This window comes from Sinocyclocheilus grahami, unplaced genomic scaffold (assembly GCF_001515645.1).
Source record: "Sinocyclocheilus grahami isolate Dianchi unplaced genomic scaffold, SAMN03320097.WGS_v1.1 scaffold78.1, whole genome shotgun sequence".
In the NCBI taxonomy this organism is placed as follows: domain Eukaryota; kingdom Metazoa; phylum Chordata; class Actinopteri; order Cypriniformes; family Cyprinidae; genus Sinocyclocheilus; species Sinocyclocheilus grahami.
This window is the reverse complement of record NW_015505257.1, coordinates 1,272,474-1,284,718: the sequence shown is the minus strand read 5'-3', so window position 1 is coordinate 1,284,718 and position 12,245 is coordinate 1,272,474. Positions and strand designations below refer to the sequence as shown.

Sequence of the window (12,245 nt, the reverse complement as noted above, 5' to 3'; positions counted from 1 at the left end):
TTCATAAAGAACCTGTAACATCCATGGAACTTTTCCATAATTTCACAAACAGTTCTTTAGAGTGGAAAACTATAAAGGGGGAGAATATACAAAGAGCAAGAAAGAATATGGGGGGGGGAAATGAAAGAGGTGTAAATCGCACTAAAAGTGGTTCATTGGCTCGTAATAATTGGGGAACAACTTTAAGTGTTATATAGCACCTATTCTTTAAAGGTGTTATACAACAGCTTTGTCAAATGGAGGAACCCCATTCTCCTCCTTTTAGATTTTAGATTTGTTACTCCACCCTCATATGTTTGCTATGAATGGGAATTTACTACAATGTCAAAAGTGGTTTTGAATCACTTTTATGCTTTTCAGAGGTCAAAAAGCCTTGTGTGGGGGACCTGGAATATTTCCTTATAGGGGGGCATTGGGGGCAAAAAGGTTAAGAACCACATTATCTTCAGGAAATATACTGTATTTTAATGTTGTTTTTTAATCCTTTCCCTATCTAAACTAAGAGACTAAAAGAGAGTTAGAGAACCTTTAAATAACTATACAGGGGCTTAAAGGGATAGTTCACCCAAAAATGAAAACTCTGTCATTAATTACTCACCCTCATGTCGTTTCAAACCCGTAAGATGACCTTCGTTCATCTTCTGAACACTAATTAAGATATTTCTGATGGAATCTGAGAGCTGTCTAGCCCTGCATAGACAGCAACGCAACTGAAATGTCCCCAAGTCCAGAAACGTAGCAAGGAGATCTGTAAAATAATCCATGTGGCATCAGTGATTCATCTGCAATTATACGAAGCTACGAGAATACTTTTTGTAAGAAAAGAAAGAAAAAAAACCCGACTTTATTCAACAATTCGTCTCCTCCGCATCACCCTGGTGCCATTTTGGAGAATATCCACTGGACGTAAACAGCGTATGCTGTTCTATGTCAGCTGCATCACACGGATACACTGTTTCCTTTCAGATCAAATCACAAAAACGTAGGAAACAGATCCGGCGTGATGCAGCTGAAAAGTATTCTCGTAGCTTTGTATAATTACGGATGAACCACTGATGTCACATGGATTATTTTACAGATCTCCTTGCTACGTTTCTGGACCTGGGAACATTTCAGTTGCGTTGCTGTTTATGCAGGGTCAGACAGCTCTCAGATTCCATCATAAATATCTTAATTTGTGTTCCGAAGACGAACGAAGGTCTTACAGGTTTGAAACGACATGAGGGTGAGTAATTAATGACAGAATTTAAATTTTTGAGTGAACTAACCTTTTAATGGGTTCTTTGTATGGCAGTGGTGCACCTTAACCACCCCAAAAACCGCTAAAGGACCAATTTGTGTGTGTGTGTGTGTGTGTGTGTGTGTAGAGAAAGGGGTGTAATGAGAGAAAGAAAATTAGTGGAACAGGTAGAAAGAGATGAGCAGAGAGGAGGATGTTATAAAAAAGAAGAGAGGAGAGGAGAGGAGGAGAAATTGTAACTTTCTGCTATTTTAGATTTTCAAAACACTTCATTATTTATCACAATTGCTTTAACTACAAAGGGGGAAATTTCCAAAAAACAAGAAAGAATATATGGAAAAAGAAGGTCGGGGTTGGGGGTCAGGGGGTTGGACGTAAAGAAAAGTCTAAAAGGTTGTGGATTGGGTAGAGAAAGGGGTGTAATGACAGAGAGAAGAAAAGTGGAACAGGTAGAAAGAGATGAGCAGAGAGGAGGATGTTATAAAAAAGAAGAGAGGAGAGGAGATGAGAGCATTGGTGTAGTGGAAAGAGCAAGAGGAGAAATTGTAACTTTCTGCTATTTTAGATTTTCAAAACACTTCATTCTGTATGATTTATAAGCTGTTTTCCTCATGGGGACCAAAACAATTTCCCCACAAGGTCCAAATTTACTGGTATTGCTATACTGGTGGGGACATTTGGTCCTCATAATGTAGGGAATACCAGGTACACAAACACACATATTATATATATATATTCACTATAGTGGTCTCAGACTTATCAACTGTATGTAGCCTCAGCTGTATGTAAACACACACGCACACACACTCAGTATTTATCCTAATGTCCTCCATTGTCCTTCCATGTGAGGCCCTGGTAACATGACTTTTATCTTATTCCCACACACTCTCTCCTGTTCTTTATTCTCTCATTCTCTCTGTCTCATGGTGCACCTTCTTTGTTCTCATTAGGATGTAAATGGACATTATTGTTATCAGATCCCAAGAAGGAAGAACAAAGAGAAAAACAGAGAGAGTCTGCTAAGGCATTTTGGTGATGTTCAGCATCCATTACGCCGATAAAGGAAGGAACAAAACAAATGTCAGATCTCTCAGACCCTGGACTGTGAGCTACAGTAAAAGGCCATGACTCCCCCTAGTGGCTGAACTGAACACTAGCGGGATTTTTCCGATAGAGGGCGGTAGTAAGTAGAAACTGCTTTTATGTCCAGTCAAGAGAGCGAGAGTGAGTTTCCATGAAACTCATCTCAATAGGAACTGTGGTTAAGATCAAAGTGATAATAGTGCTACATACTACAATAAATATATGTATGCAAACACCCCAGAGCTAATTAAACTATATATAGTAATACATGATAATATTACCATGGAAACAAAACAGTAGTTGAGCTTCTCAATTGATACTCATCCCATTTCCTCCTAGCTATGAGTCACTATCAGTTGACAGTTTGAATTACTTGACTTGGAACTCTAAACAATTATAAGGGAGGGTCTAATAAGACCCCCACCACCGAAACATAGAGGTGACATTCAAATCTCTGCTCAGGAAAAAGCACAACAAGAAACAAGATGATTCTTGTACTGCCATGATGAAGATATTTATAGGAGGTTTGCATTCACACACAACGCCAGAAATAAACTTACGATTTTCTCATGCTCTCTGAGACAGTGACCGGTGGAGTGTGTGAAATGTCTCACTGGAGCATAAGATAGTAAAGAGATGCAATACGTGGATGTGTATATTTGATTGTGTGTGTGGAGGGAAATATGAAACAGAGATCTTGTATGTTGTAAGAATGAATGTGTTTGGATTTGATTCCAGGAAATGCTCAGGGTTGGTGTTTTGTGGTTTAGTAGAACCTGTCTAACCACTGGTGCTTTACAACCCTACCCCCTGTGAGAGTGGAGGCAAATGTTTTAGTGAACAGTTTCATATAAAATCAAACTAGGAAGTGTAGATCCATTTGTACACACTTGTACATGCTTATTTGTGTATGAATCATATCAGGAATTTTTTTCCGACTGAAACCTGTGACATCATAATTTGTACGATCCCTGAAGACGCTCCCTTTTCTCTTTTTCTGTATGTTTGTGATAATGTGGTTAGACAAACAGCAATGAAAAATTGTCCTTTAGTGCAATCATTTCCCTGGAAACTACATTGAAGTACAGAATGGAACTACAGAGCAGTTACTAAGAAAACACTTTGTAATTAGTATTTACTAACAGTGAAGACACGTCAGAACAACGCAGAAGAACTTTGAATATGAAAAGGGTTTAAAAACTTGAAAAAATGTGTTGGGGTGGCTGCGGGTTTTTAAACTGGTATACAGGAACCCTCAGCGTGCGGGACAAAAAAAATCACGCAAAAAAAAAAGAAGGCATATTTTAAAACCGAACTAACTGTTCCCAAACAATATTGTGCCTTTTTTAATCATATGCTCATTTATACTAACACACCATGAACCTGAGGTGCATTTCCTGTAAAAGGTCTCACATGTGGCCTTTGAGTGTACTGTCTTACTTTCTGTGGCTAATAGTCATCAGCTGCTCATCTCAACTGAAGTCTAAAAATAATTCCTCAATCTAATAGATTAAGGCGTAAAATTGTCATGACTGTGTCTGGCACTTCTCTTAAAATGGGGGTTCAGAAGTATGACTCAGTAGCTTTTGTGACTCAATACCACAACCATTTGCTCAAACACTGAAACCCAAATACAAAAATATGTCAACACGGTGTTTTTGTTTTTTTCTTGTGAAATGTGTATAGATTTATCTGTGCAATTTCATTACATTTCTATACATTACTGATACTATATGTACATCGCAGGGCATAGCATTCACCATGTTAGTTTATTTGAGAAAGACTGCCAATGGTATTAATAGTTGTGTCAACACTTATAACATTTCTTAAACACAATTCAACACTATTAACTATTAATAGCTTTGGTTACATGTGGGCTGTATAAATGACCAGCCATCCCATTTTGGTGTCTGCATCAAATTAAATGTATAAATGTAAAAAAAAAAAATCATATATATATATATATTATCAATGACCCCACACCCCCACATAGGCTATGGGTCAAAAATAAATAAATAGAGTTGGTTATGTATAAAATACCACTACTAACACAAAGTAACAGTGCTGTCAGTTTTTCATTAAGTCATTATTTACACGTTCATGAGGAATACAAAAGGCACGCTTTTCATGATATGGCCCACATATGACTGCATAATGTAACCTATATATTATTTGCAGAAGAGTTTAGGTAGAGTCGCATTAATTTCTAAAGAACGAGACACCTTGACATTCAGTTCAGAGACATGAAAGATGCGATACAGATTGTACTAGCCTTCATGAAAGTATGAAGACCAAGCTGTGATTTGTGATAACCAGTGACGTTACTCATACTACGATAAGGTGTCGTCACGAAACCCCCAGACCTCTACACAACAAACAGAGCTGAACCGAAGACGAAACTCAGGAAGTCTCCGCCCAGAAAGAGGACGACACTCTAAAAGCTTAAAGCAGCAGCTCATTTCATATTCAAGGTGCGGCTTCATTCAACAGGTGTCGGAGTCCGGGCATCCTTAACGTCTCTTAACGGATTTTTTAACCTAACATTCTTTTTAAATACATATATTTAAACTTCTCCAACACATTTAACGTCGGAGGATTACGAAAACCGAGCTCATTTGGAGAAGAATTATAGCTCTTTGCTGAACTGCTGCTTTCAGGTATTGGTTTTGAAGTTCATTGTGAGAAGATGGCGAATAAAGGACTTCAGCTCCTGGGATTTACTCTATCGCTACTGGGTTTGATTGGGCTCATTTTTGGCACAGTCTTACCTCAGTGGAAGATGTCTGCTTACGTTGGAGATAATATAATCACAGCGATAGCGATGTATCAAGGCCTTTGGATGTCGTGCGCTTTCCAGAGCACCGGACAAATGCAGTGCAAGGTGTACGACTCCATCCTTCAACTCGATGGTAAGTACAAACCGCCTGTTATTGACAAAACTGCTGGCTGTAGCCTACTTAAAAAGTACTTTAATTTACAGTTGACTATTTGTTGACATTTGCTTTGGGTTTAAACTGCTGAAAGCTACACCTGTGAACACGCATGCGCGCACAATTGAGCGACCTGGCATATGATCACTTCTTCACGCTGTGATGAAAATTATACAAGCATTTTGGCTTCGAATGGTGCCAAGCTACTCATCTAATTTATTTGTGTAGTGTCATATAGCTATATTAGCAGAGTTAATTATTCAACTCAAACTTTTCAACTATTTGTTGATAACACAAAAACGTTTCATTTTAACTATTAAAACAATTAATTTATTTTAATTATTACTTGTAAAATATAGGGTGCAAATCATATTTCAAACTGTTGTGATGTTTGTCTTATACGTAGCCTACATGAAAGCCAGGACAATTAGTTTTTTTTTTGTTACCACACGCCCTACAGCCATTGCGCGGCAACTCCTCGGGTGTTGCAATAATAAGGACCGGCACCTGTTCCACGAGTTCTCTCAAAAAAGCATGTTTTTGTATTGTCTCGGTGTCATAAAGTACAAATAAAATAATAAATATATAAATGCATCCTAACTCATTTTGGCTGTGATTACAAAATGTGTGTGATTTTAGTATTTCTAACATTCTTGCAGAGTTCGGTGTTAGGTAATGATGTTTCTTTTGACTTTACTTTTGTTACATAAGGATTTTTTGTTGTGTATATATTCATTTGTTTTGGGTCAAATAAAGCTCAAAGTTGGTAAAAAGGGCAGCCGTCCCTCATGAATGTGTATTCGGTGAAGGTTTTCAAGCCAGAGTTGCCAAAATAGGAGATTATTCATGATAATAGGCACAAAACGTAAACCGTTTTCACATTAGGGTGAACTTTCTGACTGGTACAATGCTAGTTTATTGTTGGGTGACACAGTCGGGTTACGCTTTTACTCAAAGTAATGATTATACGGGCGTGACTCCCACCCTTCCTCCACTCGCGGAAACTCGGTGCTCCTGTATCGGGTGTGGGAGTCAGGCATTGTCTTTGAATGACTTGTGTATTTAGCCAACAGCTTATTAAAACACAGCCAAAAGAGGACTCCTTTGTGAAAGCCCCTAAACACGGACAATGGAGCTTTTTAAACTCAAACTGTTGCTCCTTATGTGATGTTTATTTACCTTATTTCATCCCCTCTTCACTCTCGACACCTGAGATTGATGGAAAGCAGTCGTTTGGCTCACTTCGGTGTTTATGGCTGTGTGTCTACACACACTAATGTCATTTAACCAATTACCATATCAGTCATTTGATTTAGCTTGTGTAAAACAGACTCTTATCAGTGAGTTATGTTATGCAATGCACACAAACGTTTGATATAGCCTATTTAATATCTTGCTGTAGTATTGCTGTTCATGATAAACCATGAGTTTTAACAGGGAGCAAGCAAAGTGAAAAAAACCCAGCAAGGTGAGGTAACAGCACCAGGAAGCCATTTTGTATAGGCTATCCTGTAAGATTTTAATATTAATTTTTTCAGGTGATGCGTTCCTAATAAAGTGATTTCTTAATTCATGTTGATACTAAAAGTGAAGTGGTGTTGTACTTTTGAAAGCCAAACCATACCCACAAAGAAAAGAGAAAGTAGATAGATTGTTGCGGGAATACCCAAGTTCCCATGACTGGTTAAACCGGTTCCTTCTCCAAAGGAAGGGGCAAATCGCTGCCCACATATGTGTACAATCTCACTGCGCTCTCAAAGGAGGCTTCCGGTTGGAACCGGTCTCTGCTGCACCTGACTGTAGGTGTAGCGGGGGAAGGGCTTTTTTTTGTGAGTCAGAGGGGAAAAAAAACAAAAAGCCTTTAGAGAATTAGGTCAAATTTCAAAATGCTTTAGTCTGTCTATAATCTTTCTGATTCACTATTAATGCACTTGCCTGTTTTGTGTGCTGAACTGAGTTTAACCATGATAAACAATAAAGGGAATAAGCTTCCCTGTAGCCTAGTAAAAAAAGCTTATTATATAATAATATTTTATTATTCTTATTTTTATTATTATTTATGTGGGCAGTCTGGAAGTCCCTGTCCCAAATGTACTCAACTAAGACCGAATTATTTACCTTTTCTCTTTGTATCTCACTCATTCTCTACCCTCCCCCTCTTTCAGGTTCTCTCCAGGCAACTCGTGCCCTGATGATCGTCGCGATCCTTCTCACAGTAGCGGGACTGGGTGTGGCCAGCATGGGAATGAAGTGCACTAACTGTGGTGGTGATGACAAGGTCAAAAAGTCGCGCATTGCCATGACAGGCGGTATAATCCTCATTGTTGGAGGTACGTTCACTTTAATATCATAAGATTAATGCTGATTTTGTAATACAGTACTTTTTTAGCACACAAAAAAGTGTGCATGTAGCCCAAAAATGGTCCCCAAAATATGCAATAATATCTAGTATGTGTGTGTGTGTAATAAACATTTTAAAAGTATCATAATTAATACTAAAATAGTTTAAAATATACATTAAAAAAAATCTAGATAAGGATTTTAAATGCCAAGGTTAAAAGAAATCATGCCAGGTTAGGAATCCATGCTTTATTGCTTCAGAATCTAACATTGTCAGATGATTAAAATGTTCACTCCCACTTTGTGGACCGAAACGGTCAAAAACATGTTTGGAATTTATTTATTTTTTTTTTTTCATAAGTAACTAATTTATCACTTCTCTTCCATTCCTCAGCCCTCTGTAGCATTGTTGCCTGTGGCTGGTTTACAAATCAAATCGTCAAGGACTTCTACAACCCCTTCACACCTGTCAATACGAAGTACGTTCAAATGTGGTTGAAAACCACAAGCAAATTTAAGGCATTTATCCATGTGCTTCACTATTTTATAGGTTATCTTCCTCTTGTTACCATGAAGGGAAGTCAAAGCTCATATTATAATATTCTATTTCTATAGGTATGAGTTCGGTGCAGCCATTTTCATCGCCTGGGCAGGTGCATTCCTGGACATAATGGGTGGAGGCATGTTGGCTGCCTCCTGCCCAAAGGGTAAATCATCTCCCAGGTACCCCAAGTCCTCCAGAGCTCCCAGCAGCAGCAAGGAGTACGTTTGAACCACGCCAGTTGTTCACAAGCTGGAGAAGATCATAATGAATCGCAGAGCATCTGTAGAAGTTTCCCTAGTCAGCTGATCTTAGATCTGTTTAGATTTTAATCTCTTCTATTGTGTTTGACTTCGAATAGAACAAACAGCTAAGATCAGTGTCCTTGGGAACATTTTACTTGTGCTCGGATGTAGCAGCCCACCTCAGAAAAAGAGGTCACTTCTGTTTTCTTTCTTTTGATAAACACCAAGTCTGTTTTTTCCTATTATAAATCCTGTTACTGGTGGGAGATTGGAAAGAGGGGCGTTCTTCCCCAGTGTGTTCCTCCTTTCATAAGACTGCCATGTTTAGTGAACATGAAAGAGAGAGGCATACTCAGGGAAAAATCGTCACTCATACCGGCATCTCTACTGTAAAGCCATTTCCTGACCTCATCTGCCTTGCTTTCTTTGTGCATCACCATGTGAATTGTGCTATACACTGAGGTGCATGAGAAGAACAACTTAAAATGTTTTTTTTTTTTTTTTAAAGAGCTAATGCCAACATGCTAATTTCTGGTTCACTTTGCTGCATAATTTCCGTCTGGTGACTGTGATATACCAGACCTTCTCTTTTCAAACAGTTCTTCAGTTTATACAAATCATCTAAGGGACATTTTGTTCATTGCTATTGAAAGATGATTTTTGAAAACGAGTAGTAAATTACTGAACTACTCTGAGAACTCCTTTTTGGAAAGGAATGGTATGTTGATGGAACTAGACTGAAATTGTTGGTATGTTAATAGAGCTAGGCTGAAAACTGTAGGTGGAAAAACTAAAGCTTGACTTGGTTTGGGTGAGGCTAAAGATAAAGAAAGCACTAAACTTCTCAGTTCGGTCAGTTTGTTTTCTGAGCAACATTAATATTTGTTTAATCAGAGGAACAACTCTTATTTATGCAGTGTGAAAGTTTTCAGTTGCTTTTGTGCTCAAGCTCCTCAGTGTCCTCCTTATGAAGCTAATGTTACAAAATCTTTTGACACTCCTTTCTTGTTTTATACACACCATTTATTTATCAAGAGAAAAGGCTGTAGATATTTGTTCACTTTTATAACAGCTGGTTATAATCCAAGGGTCATGTGAATTGTGTATTTTTATGCCTGTCTACAACAACATGTAAATGAGCATGTGCCATGCAAAAACTGGTCCTCCATGACTATGGTCTTTTTTTTTTTTTTTTCTTCCCCTTTGGTCTTTTTGCTTGGACGCTTGAGGTGGGTTGCCCTCAAGTCTATTTAGGATAGTTGTATTCTATTTGTAACCAGCTTATGCAAGTATTTAACTTTTTGAAACGTTTTTGACTGTTCAGTTTGCAATGTAAGACATTTTATGTAAATACATTTTTTAAAACAAGACCTGGCCATTTTCACGTTCTTTATATGTGCCTAATGATATCTGTGGCAGTTTACCCATATTAGTGATTTGCAAATACCTTGGCCTTGGTGAGTCGCATGGTCCTCTGACTTCGGTTTCAGCATAATTTGTGTATTCTGGCTAACTCTGCGAACGTGTCTTAATAATAAATAATCCTGTAATGGGAGAATATGAGTGAAAGGAAAATAGGTCACCAAGTAGAATCAGTGAATTGGATCAGCAGCATATGCATGGGTAATAATTACTAGGAACAGCCATTTTCACAAATATGTTTATCATTGGTTAATAAACATGATAAAATGATTGTTTACAAAGGGGATTTATATTTCACCTGAATATTTGAGACAAAATGCAAGGTCAAATGTGGTGGTTAAACATGGTGGGTGGGTCCTGTTAAATCAGACTAAGCCCGCATGAAGAAAGTTTGTATAAAAGGCTGGTAGTTTTATTCTTTATACTGGTAAATAGGCATATACTGTATAGACCCCACAATTGTTTCAGTTACAACAAAAGTTAGATTCTAGTTATAGACACCTGGCTATTAACACTTGCCAACAAAAATTGCGTTCACCTGAGAAAATTACCACAGTAAAAATACTGTGTGAGCATTTAATTAAAATGATATATCATTATAAATGTTTTCAAGATCTAGCTATATAATGGCGCAGTTTGCAAGTACATAGGCAGTTTGCAAGTACGTAGACTGATACCAATAAATGGTTGCAAATACAATAACAATTACCATAGCCAAAAAGCTTAGTTTTTCCTCAATCGCTTAAACACATTTCTTGAAACTATGCCTCATATTCTCAAAACCGTAAACACAAATCCATAAAGTCTCACCCAATTCCCCAAACATCCTATTTTCAGGTTAAAATGAAGCTCTACACTCAAAACCATTCACTCTTGCTGAAAAAACTAACTTTTCCCTCAGACATCACACACACACAAGCTTTCGAAAACACACACACACTACAACATAGTATTACACACTGGTGCAATAAATTCAAAACAATATATCCAAAACTGGTAAGTTATGTTGCTTGTGGTTCTCCCCCTCAAAAACCTTGTGACATGAACACAAAAGACACAACCAATGTATACATTGGCACATTTTTATTCATTCCTTTACTACACAGCACAACTGTAAAAACTTCCGCCTCAGCATCCCGTCTTTGTTCTGGGTCAGGCCAGAGAATCTAGTCCACGTCGCAGGCTATATTGGCCCTAGCCAGTCAGCGAGGGTAAAATCCTCTTGCAATGCCTGATCCACCCCTGGCTTGCATCTACTGATATGTCTAGGCAGGCTTCTTCCATGGCCTGGAGGAGGTGAGCACGGATATAAGTTTCTCGGTCATACACTTTCCACCGCCATGTCAAAAAAAACTCCTCTACCGGGTTTAGAAAGGGAGAGTATGCAGGCAGAAAGATGTTAGAAAACCTCGGGTTATTGGTAAACCAGTCACGAACCAGAGCAGCACGATGGAAGCTGACATTATCCCAAACAACAATGTAACGAGGCTGCTCTGGCTGTGCTGGTTTCCTGAGGTCCAGCTGAAACATATGCTCTCTTAGACCGTCAAGGAAAGCAAGGAGGATCATAGTGTTATAGGGTCCTAGAATGGCATGACGGTGGAGTACCCCTCGTTGGCTGATGGCTGCACACATAGTGACATTCCCTCCGCGCTGACCAGGGACATTTACAATAGCCCGATGGCCAATTATGTTCCTCCCCCTTCTTTTGGTCAGGTTGAAACCAGTCTCATCCACAAAGATAATTTCATGGGGAACAGGCCGGCCTTCAATCTCAAAGATTCTCTGCAAAACACATGAAACACAGTAGAGTAAATCACTGCCCTGAAGCACAGTTCAAGAGGGCACAAATGGCAGCATAAACTGCTATACTGTGATGGTACACAATACTTCATACGATATCAAAACTCATACCTGAATATATTCCACTCGTTTGTCTTTCACTCTGTCAGAGTTTCGTTCAAAAGGGACGCGGTATGCCCGTTTCATCCGGAACCGGTGCTTTCGGAGGATACGAATCTTACTGCAATTACACCTACCTGTTTTCCTCCCTGAAGGTTCTGATGATGGAGGCAATGGTGAAACGACTCAAATTTGGCTGTACTTGTTGCCCAGCCTCCCTCATAATCATACCATGGACAAGGACATGGTCAACTAAAGTGGCTCAAATTTCATCTGAGACTGCTTGTCTCCTTGCCCTTCTTCTCCCTCCTCCTCCTTCACTACGTCCTCCTTCTTCACCACCACCACCACCACCACCACCACGTCGTCGTCGTCGTCGTCGTCGTCGTCCTCCTCCTCTTCGACCTATTCCTTCATTTCTCTGTGGATCCATTGTTCCAAAGCTCAGTGAACTGATTCGGGCCCTTTTATCTATTTATTGAAGGATCTGATTGATGTGTGTTCAATTTTGACTCTTAGTGTTTCCACCTGGGTAATTGTTT

At 38.9% G+C, this 12,245-nt stretch overlaps 1 protein-coding gene across 2 annotated transcripts; it reads left to right on the top strand.

The window, feature by feature from the left end:
- Positions 1-4,801: 4,801 nt before the first annotated feature.
- LOC107586151 (claudin-7-B-like) lies at positions 4,802-9,747 on the top strand. Of its 2 annotated transcripts, XM_016273406.1 has the most exons (5): positions 4,802-4,980; positions 5,086-5,232; positions 7,419-7,583; positions 7,988-8,072; positions 8,209-9,747. In XM_016273406.1, the coding sequence occupies exons 2-5, from the start codon at positions 5,103-5,105 to the stop codon at positions 8,363-8,365; spliced, it is 537 nt and encodes a 178-aa protein (XP_016128892.1). In that variant the 5' UTR covers positions 4,802-4,980; positions 5,086-5,102; the 3' UTR covers positions 8,366-9,747. The 2 variants fall into 2 exon arrangements, with proteins under 2 accessions (XP_016128892.1, XP_016128891.1); XM_016273405.1 differs by having other exon boundaries at positions 4,802-5,232.
- The last annotated feature ends 2,498 nt before the right edge of the window (positions 9,748-12,245 follow it).